Source organism: Doryrhamphus excisus, chromosome 18 (genome assembly GCF_030265055.1).
Source record: "Doryrhamphus excisus isolate RoL2022-K1 chromosome 18, RoL_Dexc_1.0, whole genome shotgun sequence".
Lineage (NCBI taxonomy): Eukaryota > Metazoa > Chordata > Actinopteri > Syngnathiformes > Syngnathidae > Doryrhamphus > Doryrhamphus excisus.
This window is the reverse complement of record NC_080483.1, coordinates 12,819,437-12,834,388: the sequence shown is the minus strand read 5'-3', so window position 1 is coordinate 12,834,388 and position 14,952 is coordinate 12,819,437. Positions and strand designations below refer to the sequence as shown.

General features: G+C 40.5%; 1 protein-coding gene and 1 long non-coding RNA gene across 2 annotated transcripts in view; one reads left to right on the top strand and one right to left on the bottom strand.

Moving 5' to 3' along the window:
• LOC131105943 (plexin-A2-like) overlaps positions 1-9,032 on the top strand; it is a 93,570-nt gene extending 84,538 nt beyond the window's left edge. Inside the window, exons 24-32 of the mRNA XM_058054500.1 lie at positions 270-416; positions 1,973-2,132; positions 3,338-3,441; positions 4,142-4,238; positions 5,000-5,199; positions 5,283-5,452; positions 6,161-6,373; positions 7,399-7,549; positions 8,656-9,032. Coding sequence (XP_057910483.1) covers positions 270-416; positions 1,973-2,132; positions 3,338-3,441; positions 4,142-4,238; positions 5,000-5,199; positions 5,283-5,452; positions 6,161-6,373; positions 7,399-7,549; positions 8,656-8,751 — 1,338 coding nt within the window. The 3' untranslated portion in view covers positions 8,752-9,032. The remainder of the gene's footprint in view (positions 1-269; positions 417-1,972; positions 2,133-3,337; positions 3,442-4,141; positions 4,239-4,999; positions 5,200-5,282; positions 5,453-6,160; positions 6,374-7,398; positions 7,550-8,655) is intronic.
• Positions 1-14,952, bottom strand: part of LOC131105948 (uncharacterized) — a 100,143-nt gene that overhangs the window by 67,102 nt on the left and 18,089 nt on the right. Inside the window, exon 3 of the long non-coding RNA XR_009120027.1 lies at positions 4,128-4,245. This is a non-coding gene — a long non-coding RNA (uncharacterized LOC131105948). The remainder of the gene's footprint in view (positions 1-4,127; positions 4,246-14,952) is intronic.

The following is a 14,952-nucleotide window of genomic DNA, read 5'->3' as shown; positions in this document are numbered from 1 at the left end:
CGGAAACATAATGTACCGTCATGTTACCACCATCGAGTGGTCTTATTTGAATGTCTGCACAACAAAATGATGATATTGTAAGATTGGCTTCTATGGTGGCTACCTTTTGTCCATCCATCAGCTGTATTACTCTTTCTATGTGTGGAGAACCTTATCGTCTCACATCATCTTTTTCCTTCCCTCCACTTCTTCTATCTGCTTCTCTCTCTCTCTCCCTCTCTCACACCTTTTCCCTCTAATCCCTGCACGGGCTCCCTTCCAAAACAAAGGAGTGCGCTGGCGAGCCCCTCTTCATGCTGTTCTGTGCCATCAAACAGCAAATGGAGAAGGGACCCATCGATGCCATCACTGGCGAGGCGCGCTATTCCCTCAGTGAGGACAAACTCATCCGGCAGCAGACTGAATACAAGACGCTGGTGAGTCACAAAGACACGAATGAGGGAATAAATACAGTCTTTAAAATAAAAAAAACTGCAACAAATTGACTGTATTCATATTTTCCTGCTTTCTGAGCAGGAAGAAGTTGAATAATCAGTCAGGTGCAATGATGGACAACAATGCAAGACAATGTGACCATACGTCAGATGACATTTGATGCAAATTGGCTTTCTTTGGTCTTTTTGGTTCACGGTTATGAGGAGAAACAGGAGAGGGTGACGAGGGGGAAGCCATTGTTTTGTTTGAAAGGGTCATGTCACTCAGCAGAGACAGTAAACAAACCAAATTCAGCAGATTCCAAATATAGAGCATAAAACACTATTCAATTACAGCTTTGCAGGTGGACTGAATGACCCCATCAATTTTCATGGCATTTACTCAAAAGATGAGTTTTTATGTGTTTTGCATGTACTTAATATATACCAAATATATTAACAATAGCAGTATAAATATAAACATGAGTAAATAGCTCGCTGATGTATTGTATAATTACAATAAATGCAGTATATCAAGCAATAACTGGCCTTTTTTAAAATGAGTTATTCCATTGCAAAGCAGACTTTTGGCACAAATGTGATCCGGCTGTAGTACAAAAACTTCTTACACCATGTATAGCGACTAATATTAATTCAGATGATGTGCACACTCCTTGTTAGCACCAGCAGAATGTTTTAGGGGTTGGTCTATAACATACTGACCAATCAGAGAAGGTCATTAGTGCTTCAAAAAGTACAGCTCCTCAAGGTCTGCCTTCCCAGGATAGAGTTCATCAGTTATGAAAGGCAAATTTACTTTCAAGGCGCGTTTCATACCAGCAGTATCTTCAGCAGATACACAGTAAAAAAAAAAAAAAAAAAAAAGACAAAAACAACAAGGAAAAATATACTGCAGTATATAACAAAAGTGCTGCTGCTTTTTTTTTTTTTTTTTTTTTTAACTGATGGGAGTTTGCTGCCAAGGTTAGGGAAAGCTTTGTCTGACATTTGAACAAAAATCAAAATATACATACGACACAGACAGTCATGTCTGGGCGCGCTTTTCTACTGAAAGTAATGTAATTTTACAAAGCGAAGGTCTGGGTTTGCATACTTGAGCACACATAATGCCCCACAAAGTGGATGAAATCATTACAAAAAAAAATGAGTCATCAGTGGTCGGGAGTTCTGGCGGTGTGTTCAATAATTCAGTAACGTTTTAGCTATGTTGAGGCGGTCTGAAGGGTAGCTTAATAACTGGCTGCCTCTTCCACCACTGGACCGTCAGTGTAACTTCTCCCCAAGGCTTAAAGTTTCATCCGGCGACAGGATGACACCTCTGTGATCGCGGTGTCAGGCAGTCGGAGAGTGTCTCATTACTTGTTTAAAGCCCCTGCCAAAGCTGCACAGCCGCATCCTGAAGGTGTGAAATTACATTTCGGCCTGAGATCCTCTCCAGCGGGATCGTCTGGAAAGAAGCAGCTAATGAAAAGGACTCAGCTGGCAAGTAAAACCTGCTTCCTCTCTCTCCTGTCTGTTTCTCCCCCTGTGCGACCAAGACGCTGAGCTGCGTGAACCCGGACAATGAGAACAGCCCGGAGATCGCCGTCAAGGTGCTCAACTGCGACACCATCACACAGGTGAAGGAGAAGATACTAGATGCCGTGTACAAGAACATGCCCTGCTCTCAGCGGCCGCGAGCTGCCGACATGGACCTAGGTGAGGCTGCTGTCGTCTCAATGGCGCTGTAGTTTATTTCCAGTCTTATTTCAAGTCTATTATTAGTATATTGTATTAATTGTATTAATGAAATGGCACATGGCTGCACGGTGGGCGAGTGGTTAGTGCAGACCTCACAGCTAGGAGACCCGAGTTCAATTCCACCCTCGGCCATCTCTGTGTGAAGTTTGCATGTTCACGTCGTGCATACTTGGGTTTGCAAAAACATGCTAGGTTAATTGGCGACTCCAAATTGTCCATTGGTATGAATGTGAGTGTGAATGGTTGTTTGTCTATATGTGCCCTGTGATTGGCTGGCCACCAGTCCAGAGTGTACCCCGCCTCTCGCCCTGAAGACAGCTGGGATAGGCTCCAGCACCAAGAAGTCGCATATGAGTAAGCATAAAAAAATCTGACCATGTAAACAACTATTTTTCGAGCCTGGATTATTGGGGGGCTGCACGGTAGTCGAGTGGTTAGCGCGCAGACCTCACAGCTAGGAAACAGAGTTCAATTCCACCCTCGGCCATCTCTGTGTGAAGTTTGCATGTTCTCCCCGTGCATGCGTGGGTTTTCTCCGGATACTCCGGTTTTCTCCCACATTCAAAAAACATGCTAGGTTAATTAGCGACTCCAAATTGTCCATAGGTATGAATGTGAGTGTGATTGGTTGTTTGTCTATATGTGCCCTGTGATTGGCTGGTGACCAGTCCAGGGTGTAATAATAATAATAATAATAACAATAAATTTAATTTATAACACACTTTACATCAAATAAATGATCTCAAAGTGCAAGTGTACCCCGCCTCTTGCCCAAAGACAGCTGGGATAGGCTCCAGCACCCCCCCACACTCCTCGTGAGGATAAGCAGTAGAAAATGAATGAATGAAATGCCACAACTTTTCTATGTATATAAATACTACGAAGCTGCAGATGTGCAAGCATAAAAAAATTTTTTTTAGCCTGGATTCTTAGGGCATCCTGTCATGTTTTGCAACAAAAAAGCAAAACAGTCTGGCGGAACTTGTCCTGAAAATATAGTCAGAGATCTTGAAAGTAGTAACAGTACCTCACCAGAAAGAATAAACTACCATAATGCCCCCCCCAAAAAAAATCAAAAGTGGAGGCGCAAATCCACGGGTAGCACAACGCAAACCACACTTGCAATACGACATGTTCACACTATCGATTTGATCTCCCTACAGAGTGGCGGCAGGGGAGGACAGCTCGTGTGGTTCTTCAGGATGAAGACATCACCACAAAAATCGAGGGCGACTGGAAAAGGCTCAACACGCTGCTGCACTACCAGGTGGGCAAAAAAAATGAATCACAGTGTTTTTCTTTTGCTTGATTAGTTTTCTAACTCTAACAGCTACATGCCCTGAAGCACAGTGGACACATACAGCTTATTACGACGGACAGGGCGCTATTCATTCTTATTCACAGCAGCTACATCACCCCCGTCAACATACTCTATTTTCTTCCACACATTGTGTATTTTTTCAGCTTCCATGTGTTGGTCAGCAGCCTTGGATGTGGCTTTTTATTACATTGTTGCACAAACATTGAGTGTTGACTGGCAAGTTTGAGCCAAGTGAATGCCCGGAGTTTTGCGAGTTCAATAAAAAACAAAAGAATAAAGACAAAGAAGGATGCATTTGCTACTCTGACAGGAGGAAATTACCTCGCCTCATCTGGCAAAAGCACAATTTAGCTCTTTCAATTTTAATGTACCAGGTGTGGAAGCAGTCATTATGTGAGAAGTGGGATTTATATTTTCCCCTTCTTATATGTATTGATGCATTTGCAAACTCTGTGCATGTTTACAAATGAGCTGAATGCTACTGAACAACGACCGCAGCATACTAACACTGGCAAGCTGTATAGCGAGCCTGCATAGACTATTTCTAAACAGTTATGATGTTATTCATAATATGCATATGATGAATTTAATGCATATCAACTTTCTACATACAGAAATATGTAAAAATTTACCTTTGACTTTGCAGGTGACCGATCGCTGTGTGGTGGCTTTGGTGCCTAAACAGATGTCGTCCTTTAACATTCCTTCGTCAGCCAGCTTCCCAAGAAGCATCAGCAGATACGGTGAGTACTGGAAACAAATAAAATAAAGAAATAAACTTAGTTTCACAGCAACAAAGTATCATTTCTAGTCTCAGGTCACAGGTGAGCATAGATGTAACAATTTTGTACATTTTAACTGTACACACAGTGGTAACGGTAATCTGCATTGACTGGACACAACATTAGGTACACTTCCACAGCAGCACCAGAGCGGCATCAAGCATTTTGTATGCGTGGCTAAAATATTACACCCCTCTCAATACATTGCGGTATGCAACTTGCAATCTTAAACGCAACATACATGATGCATTTAATTTTCAAGACAGCGGGCACGATCGTGCATCGGTCACGATCGTGCATCGGTCATGATCGTGCATCGGTCACTGACACTTTTTTTTTGTCCCTGTCTGCTTGCTTCGGTTGTTTTGGCTTGTGATTTAAAGTCAGTTGGAAAACTATTTGTAGTATTTATATAAAAAAAAAATAAAGATTATTTGCCATGTTGTCGTGAATCGGCAACTTCACGCAGATTATTAATAAAAGAATAGTTTTAAGGATCACTTACACACACAGTACACGTATAGCTGAATAATAAACAATAAGTATCGCAACTTCTGATCAATCCAAATCAATTCCAGACTTAAGACCTGCCCATTTCTGGTTAAACGCCACCCATTCCGAGTACTAAATGATACAGATCATTTAGATGGGTAAACAGATATCGATACAGATAGTAGGGATGAGCGAATACACCACTATCAACATGACTTTTGATCCTGTAGGTGTGGATATGTCCTTCCGCTCCACACCAACCAGCCCCGACAGCCCCCATTCCCGTGTGCCCATGCTGACCCCTGACCTGGAAAGTGGGGTTAAAGTTTGGCACTTGGTAAAGAACCACGACCACGGTGACCAGAAGGAGGGCGAACGTGGCAGCAAAATGGTGTCAGAGATTTACTTGACCAGGCTTTTGGCCACGAAGGTAGATTTTGCGATCATATAAACTATGAATAAATTTTCACAAGACCATCACTTCATTACACAACTATGCTCCGTTTTCTTCAGGGCACGCTGCAGAAGTTTGTAGATGATCTGTTCGAGACCCTGTTCAGTACTGTGTGTCGAGGCACTGCACTGCCGCTAGCCATCAAATATATGTTCGATTTCTTGGATGAGCAGGCCGACAGACATGGCATCCACGACACGGACGTTCGCCACACCTGGAAGAGCAACTGGTAAGACGAGAGGATGCCTGAATTGACTTTATGTGAAAAAGTGAAGGTCCTTCATAAAAACATTGCTAAAAATCAGTACCGGTGGCACGGCGGCCCAGTGGTTAGCGCACAGACCTCACAGCTAGAAGACCAGGGTTCAATTCCACCCTCGGCCATCTCTGTGTGGAGTTTGCATGTTCTGCCCATGCATGCGTGGGTTTTCTCCGGGTAGTCCGGTTTCCTCCCACATTCCAAAAACATGCTAGGTTAATTAGCGACTCCAAATTGTCCATAGGTATGAATGTGAGTGTGAATGGTTGTTTGTCTATACGTATGTGCCCTGTGATTGGCTGGCCACCAGTCCAGGGTGTACCCCGCCTCTCGCCCGAAGACAGCTGGGATAGGCTCCAGCACCCCCGCGACCCTCATGAGGAAAAAAGCGGTAGAAAATGAATGAATGAATGAAAAATCAGTACCAACGTGAGCGCACCTCTGTGTGATAGCGTTCGTCTTATTAGCATGACAGGAAAGAAAGACCTTATTGTCTTGCTCACACTGCCTCTCATAAATATAAATATTACAATTTGAATAATCTCCACAAAGCTTATGGAAGCTACGAATATGAATTTTAAAACAGTTCTCTGCTTTAACAGCTTATGTTACTGTTACATTATTCTGCTCTGTTGCTGTACCTAAATATCAGGCAAAATAATCATTTTTTCATCATAGCCTTCCTCTACGCTTCTGGGTGAACGTGATCAAGAATCCACAGTTTGTCTTCGATATCCACAAGAGCAGCATCACGGATGCTTGCCTTTCGGTGGTGGCCCAGACCTTCATGGACTCGTGCTCCACATCAGAACACCGTCTAGGCAAAGACTCACCGTCCACCAAGCTACTTTACGCCAAGGACATCCCGCATTACAAAAGCTGGGTAGAAAGGTATATTTTGACCAAATTAAATTTCTGGGGATCACAACAGATGAAAATATGAGCTGGAAACCTCATATTACAAATATACAACATAAGGTGGCCAGTATTGAACAAAGCAAAATTTGTTCTCAATCACTCTTTATTGCTCTCTGGTTCTACCATATCTTACTTATTGTGTGGAAATATGGGCTAATAACTATAAAAGCAATCTTCACTCTTCACTAAATGTACTGCAAAAAAGGTCAGTAAGGATAATTCATAATGCCGCCTACAGAGAACATACTAACTCCTTATTTCTAAAATAACAAATACTTCAACTTACTATTATAGTTAATCTTCAAACAGCTAAAATAATGCATAAGGCTAAAAATAACCAATTAGCTAAAAATGTCATCCAATACTTCTCTACAAGAGAGGAGAAATATGATCTCAGGGAAGAACTACATTTGAAACACTTATATGCTAGGACTACGTTAAAAAGCCATAGCATTTCAGTATGTGGAATCAAACTATGGAATGGATTGAGTAAGGAACTCAAACAATGCACAACGATGAGCCAATTCAAGAAACAATACAAGCAGTTGATGTTTGCTAAATACAAGGATGAAGAGTCTTGAACCAGTCATGATGTGCTATATATATCACTATATTGACACTTACTATGGTACCCATTATGTCATTGGATGCTCATATTACTTCGGTACGAGGTACATTATTTAAAAAAATAAAATAAAATAAAAAAAACTTAAAATGTATTATGGAAAGCAGGAAGTGAACAAATGTAACAGTTACTGATTGTAAAAGTACCAGATGGAGGGGTAGGATTTAATAAGCTTTGCTTCTTCCTACTCCTTTTGGACATGTGGAACTGTGAACTGATTATGTGATGCATTCAATTGTAATCTGATGCATGTTCAAATGAAATTAAACCATTATCATTACCATAAATGCAACGATTCCCAATGTAAAACAAATAGTCCTTCAGCTGTTTTGAAGAGAAGAGGTTCAACAGTGTACTATATGTCTGCTCCCAGGTACTACGCAGACATCAACCGCCTGCCTGCCATCAGCGATCAGGACATGAATGCCTATTTGGCTGAGCAGGCGCGCCTCCACTCCAGTGAGTTCAACGCGCTCAGTGCCCTCCACGAGATCTACACCTACGTCAGCAAATACAGCCAGGAGGTAAGGGCGTGTGTACAGCAGAGACTGGAAAATGTGATCAACTCATTCATATTCATTGGGTATTCACCGAGTACTTCAAGTACGCTTTCACCCTGACCTTTAAAGCACGCATGTAGGAGGAAAGATGCTGGGAAATAGTGAAAGGGATAATACTCCTGAAAGTGGGTGCTGGAAATATTAGAATAATATTGTGACATTGATTTCACAATACAATTTATCAGTATTTAATAATAATAATAATAATAATAGCTGCACGGTGGTCGAGGAGACCCGAGTTCAATCCCACCCTCGGCCATCTCTGTGTGGAGTTTGCATGTTCTCCCCGTGCATTCGTGGGTTTTCTCCGGTTTCCTCCCACATTCCAAAAACATGCTAGGTTAATTGGCGACTCCAAATTGTCCATAGGTATGAATGTGAGTGTGAATGGTTGTTTGTCTATATGTGCCCGGTGATTGGCTGGTGACCAGTCCAGGGTGTACCCCGCCTCTCGCCTGAAGACAGCTGGGATAGGCTCCAGCACCCCCTACGACCCTTGTGAGGAATAGCAGTAGAAAATGAATGAATGAGTAATAATAATAATACATTTTATTTCTATAGCGCTTTTCAGAGTACTCAAAGATAATATCAAAACATTCATTCAGAGCTAAAACAAGGCTAATAAGTGTTTTGGAGGGAGGGGGCTCACATCGGTATCACCTGATATCAGTGAAAATGCATGGTATCGACTTGCCGTTAGAGTTGAACGTTACTGTAAACACTGTATACTGTAAATGTTTATGGTGTGCATGCATATGAGCACGGTCCAATGCTTGGCGCTATGGTGCCTCCCGTAGCTGGACTAGCCAGACACCACAGTGGCTGCAAACATATGTGCTCTATGATAAGAGTTGGAAAACCAAAAAACACAGAACTCAAGTGTCAAAAGTGATAACATTGAAAATACAAAACAAACAAATAACTCTCATGCATGCAGTGCATCAATCTGGGATGTTATCCATAATGAAATAAGTGTTGGCGTGACTATGTGACTGGCTAAGGAATGCTAATCTCTTGGTTTCAGTTTGTGAGCTGGCTAAGTGTGTGTGTGTTTTTTCTGTGTGTGTTAGATCACCGAGGCGCTGGAGCAGGACGAACAAGCCCAGAAGCAGAAGTTGGCATATAAAGTGGAGCAGATCATCTCAGCCATGTGTGCCGAGAGCTGAGACACACACAGCAACATACATGCACACACACACACACATATTCACACTGTACATGCAGATACACGATTCAAGCATACGCTGGGGTGAGGAAGAAGAGGAAAAAGGAAGAGGTGCGCACAGCAAGGGCACTCGATGTGCACATGCATCATGTTTATGCCTGCACACAAACACAGAGACTAATGTATGCAGGGATGCTGCAAACTTTATGGACCTATTGCAAATGACAACATGCATATGATAACCTGCAAAAACAAAACAAAAAAAAAACACAAACACACACACATAAACAGCAGATCATCCCAAAGCATGATGTTTGTATCCAATGTGATTGCATTGCTTAGGAACACACATCCGTCTCCTAAAACTGCACCACCCCAGGTAGAAAGAAAAGGAATTGACCACCAGATGGCTTTCAGTGTCATTGAGCTGTCTTCACAGATGCTAAAGTCACTTCTAAAAGTCCCTGGAAGAGTACATGCCAATGTAATGTCACTGCATATGGAGACTAATAATACTGTAGCGCTCATATGTACAAAATGAAGGTACTAGCGTGTCGCTGACTGAGCATGATGCTGCCAATGTGAGCATTTAGCTCTTAGGTAAGTCCATGCCAAAACTACTGTGTGTTTTTTATCAAATGTGGATTCTCTCATCGCTCTCATCGAGGAATGAAAAAAATGTCCAATTGTTTACCGAGGATGTGCTCACACTTATGAGGTTTGGTTGGTTTGAAAACAAACTCTCAAGAGTGGAAATGAATATGCCAACGTGTAAACCAAAACCTCTCAAAAGAGGCGGGTCTTCGAGAGAAGTTTGACTCGGTTCAACTGAAATGAGAACAGACCAGTGTTAAAATTACAGCATAAATTATTACCAGTTAAGTCACAAAACATTGTTTTTTTTGTGTGCAATGGACGAACTCCTGGTGCTCTTCTATTCATATCGTATTTTCTGGACTATAAGTCGCACAAGGCCAAAAATGCATAATTGCATAATTTTTCTACCGCTGGAGCCTATCCCAGCTGTCTTTAGTCGAGAGGCGGGGTACACCCTGGACTGGTCGCCAGCCAATCACAGGACACATATAGACAAACAACCATTCACACTCACATTCATACCTATGGACAATTTGGAGTCGCCAATTAACCTAGCATGTTTTTGGAATGTGGGAGGAAACCGGAGTCCCCGGAAAAAAAACCCACGCATGCATGGGGAGAACATGCAAACTCCACACAGAGATGGTCATGGGTGGAATTGAACTCGGGTCTCCTAACTGTGAGGCCTGCATTCTAACCACTTGACCGCAGTGCAGCCCAATAGCATTGCAATATTATACTAATAGTAATTTCACCATACAAAGATTATGTGATAATCAGTACCTTGACAGATTATTATATACTATATTTCTGGAGTATAATTTGCACAGGACAAAAAATGCATAATTCGGTAGAACAAAAAAAACATACATAAGTCGCACAGGAGTATAAGTCGCATTTTTTGCGGGTAATTTATTTTACAAACTACTTATATTACATCATCTTGGAAGGCAAGTTCTAACAAAAAAAGAATATAGAACAGGCTGAATAGGTGTAAGATATGCTAACACAATGCTTATTCAGCTACACAAAAAATAAACATAAACAGAAAAGGTGTCCAGTGTTTATGTAACATAAACACTTTTTTCATTTATAAGTCGCTCTGGAGTATAAGTCGCAGGAACAGCCAACCTATGAAAAAAAGTGCGACTTATAGTCCGGAAAAAATGGTAATATATTACCTTTTTTGGTGGAACCAATCAAAAATGGTACGGTGCTATAGCCTTAAAGGAATAGTTGATGTTTTGACATGAAGTTGTGTAGTCCATCAAAGGTGACTTACCCCGTACATTAAGCTCTTATTAGTTGCTGCTTAATGAAGAGTTTGGCTCAAAACAATATGCGTTTGAAAGTGTAATGACGGAAAGTAGTGAAAAAAAGTGTGACGTACAGTCCGGAAAATATGGTATTTATTATGAAGTTCTTCGTCAGACTTTAGATGTTAAAAATCTCATCATATGAAGACAAATCCAACAACCTTAAATCGTATGTTGTTTTAGTTTGGTCGCACAGAAAGTCTATCCATCTTTAAACCATTTTTATTCAGCTACTTTTGGTCCAACTAAGACTGAACCCACCTTGTATTATTTTCTAGTTTGTTCTAGACTGGAGAACCAAAGTGTGAACACAGCCTTATTCATTTATTCTCCTTTATACACAATCCCTTGCATTCCCCCACTCATCTAACTCATTTATATTATCCTCCCCTTTAAAAATACTATTAATCTCCATCTTTGTACTGAGAGTTCACTTTGAAAGAAATATTTTGTACTTTGCTGATCTATAGAGCACCAATTCTGCCATTCCGACATAACTTGAGAACAAATTGAACTGTAGGAGTAACTAATGATGCTACGTATAAGCCTAACCGTGGATCCGATAAGTATAAGCAAGCACCCACCCCCCCACATCCTTCCCGCTTGGCTCTCTCCCCACCTCATCAGTCATTGTTTACACTGAGCGTCATACTTGAAATGCACGAGAACACCTGCTGCTCCCGTGAAGTAATCTGGAAAGATTAAGTCAGATGGTTTGCGTGGTTGGTGGATTCTAACACTTTTAAAAAAAAAAGCAACCTGGACAATGCTGTTTGGGAACAGAACTGCGGTGCAGAGAGCTCCCGCGTTATCCGTAATGATGGATGCCGCTTGCATTCTAATCGTTAGCTGGTCCTTGTACATTTGATGCGCCTCACTGCACTCTTTTGCATCATCTCGCTCGCCTTCGTCTTTTAATTGTGTAATTCACATCTTTTTATTTGTACCGGACTGCTGGTGGTCTCTTTGCTGCTGTATTTATAAAAATGAAATATCTAAATCATGATGAAAACCTTCAGTGTGAGGCGTCACGCTCCTTTTTGAGGTTTTACGTTTTCTTCACAAATCACCAAAAAAAACAGACAAAAACAGACTTCCCATTGCGTGCTTGATGGTGCCTGATGTGGAGGGCTTGTCATTTTTGCCAATCCAGTATCAGTGGGGTTGTCTCCTGCACCCCCCCACCCCAATCACTTCATGTTAAGATGAAGAAAACAAAGTCATGAAAAAAAAAGGCCTACATTTCCTGTTTAAATGTTGAAATATGTCAAAAGGACCCATCTGTTTTTTGTGTGCTTTGTTAAGTTATAAGTGTGTCGTGCAATAAACTGTCAAATGTGTTTTTTAAACTATATATTATTGTATAAATATTGTACATAAAAAACACTCCTATTTTGCAAGCAAAAGATTCACTTTTTACTGTTGTTATACATTAAATTGAACAGCTGATGGTACTCATTTTGGCCTGGATTCTTTTGTGTTAATGGATAGCGATTACTTCTTTGCAGACAAAGCTTTTCCAAAATGGAATATATTACACTGAATTGCCTCTCGAATCCGACTGGGCTTGTCTGTTTTATATTTTTAGAATATTTTCGCCGTGTGGTCATTTTCAGGCCAATTTTAGCTGTTTGAGCTCCTTATCTTATTACTATGTGAAAAGCTCACTGGCAGGATGACTCGCAGGATAATTGGCCTTTCAATGGAAGGCTGTGTGAAGTGGGATTGATACTATAGAGTGTTCTCAGCGCATTGAAATCGATTGCAACTGGACTGTTCAGGTTATCTTAGAAGACAACTGTCCTATCTAGTCTGGGCTTGAATTGTTAAGCCTGCTCGGATTAGAGACGAAACGTCTTCTAAGACAATCTGAACAGTCACGTTGTCATTGATTTAATGCTCTGACAAGATATCAAGTAAAGATATAAAAACGAAAAAATGCCTATAAAGCCTTCTAAAAAAAGCCTCCAGCTAAGATCTTCCAGTGACTGCACCTATTCAGTTGTATTTTCTCCTTCATCTGTTTTCATTTATTCCACCATCGACCCACCTGCGGGCACGCCGATTCCGCTGTGATTGGTCACACTTTGTGAACGCCCTTATAAGGAAGTGTGGCTCACTGTGATGTCACAGGGAGCGGGTGTTGGAAAAATCTGAAACCGAGTGTGGTTTCTTTCAGTGCAAACCTCATTACCTGAAACTTTGGCATAATTTAACCGATGATAGAACATTCTAATAACATTTATAGGTCAGAAAAGTGGACAGAGCATACTCGGACCCATTTAATAATATTAATAATAATGCATTTTAGTTGTATAGCGCTTTTCAGAGTACTCAAAGATGCTTTACAGTAGAGAAAAAATAAATAAAGTAAACGATGCAATACAATACAATATCCATACATTAATTCAGAGCTAAAACAAGGCTAAAAGCGGAGGGGCGGGGCGCAGCGGTCAGGTATAAAAATTTAGACATTAAAAGCGGATTTAAACAGGTGGGTTTTGAGTTTTTTTTTGAAGGTGGGAAGGTCAGGGCAAGCATGGAGTGAATGGGGCAAAGATTTCCAGGGGGTGGGGACAGCGATGGAAAAGTCTCTGTTAGTAGTGGACTTTGTGGGCGGCATACATGGATCCCATGATGCGCAATTATGAGCTGCCTCTTTATCTGTTTGTATATCTTTAGAACACTCATGTCTCACATAAGGATTGCGGGTGATGTGCAACATTCTAAAAAAAGTTTTTTTTTTGCAGTTTTTCTTTAAGAGTGTTGTTTTGCATGGCCCAATACCCTATAAAGAAGCATGTTATATTTTTTTTATTATGAAATAAGAGACACAAGAAATAAGAGGCACAACAAAACACTATCAAAATGTATCCAACTACAGTGATGCGGAATTAATATGACTACAGAGGTTTCAATGCCAATTATAGCTGCAGGTTGCTTATAGGTGAATGACAAAACTATTTTGGCAAAATACACTGAAATAGCAACACCACTGATAGTGACAGAAATTAATTTAGGCTCCAAGCAAATGTAACAACTTAGGGTACAGCAGTGTCACAACACAAGCTTGTGAAACAACAAAGAAATATATATCCTGGAGAAAATTATAAAATCCCTTTGAATTGAGTAAAAAAAAAAAGGCGACCTATGATGACTAGCCTCCTGGGGCAATAAGGAATAATTTACTGTACTGTATGTACTGTGACAATATTAGGTGTGGCATGAGAAGCCTAAAGGACTCCTCAGCGCTTGCACTATAAAGAATTTATTATTTATTATTTCATCTCCGGGGACAAGCAGAGTAGAAGTGGAGACATGGTTTTGTGAGCAGTCATGACTCCTTATACTACCTGTCAGATGCAAGTGGTGGTCGAGTCACGTTCAGGGGCTGCACAAGTGCTGCTGGCACTGGGGTGCTACGGTTCATTATGGAACATCTATTGTGAAGGAGACAATGATTGTGTCCCTGTGCTGCATGGCAGTGTTCCAAACATAATAAGGTGAAGTGTCTTGCTGAATAAAATGAAGGTGAAGGAGGTTTTGAACATGTATCACCTCAATCAGTGATGTCATCATGGAGTAGTGGAAGATGATTCCAGTCATAACCTGTGCAAGATAGTCCTCGCAGCAAATATTGATACCAAGGACACAATTTGGACATGTACTCACTTGTTTTCCCAGCTATTTAAATAATAATGGCTGATTTTCAATGAATTGTACAGCTACACTGCTATGCTAGCTGTGCATGGACTAAAATATATCCTCGTTCACAAGTTCCCTTGAAAATATATTAAAATTAGAGAAGGTCAATATTGGCTTAAAAATTTAATCTGTACTGTTGTTTTTTTTGCTGATCATAAATAATAATCAGTTCACAGTTCCACATGTCCAAAAGGAGTAGGAAGAAGCAAAGCTTATTAAATCCTACCCCTCCATCTGGTACTTTTACAATCAGTAACTGTTACATTTGTTCACTTCCTGCCTTTCTGATATATATTTTTTTTAATTAGGATTGTTTTTATTCTAATATCATCATTATATTATTATTATTATTATTATATTATAATTTTATTTATTTATTATAATTTTGTATTATTTATTATTATTATTATTATTTATTTTATTATTTAATTTTTATAATTTTTTTATTATTTAATTTTATTATTTAGTTTTCAGTAAATTTCCAATATCTCATTGCCGAGCGTCCTGGTTTTCAGTAACCGAAACTTGACCACCCAAAGCATTCATTCATTCATTTTCTACCGCTTATCCTCATGAGGGTTGCA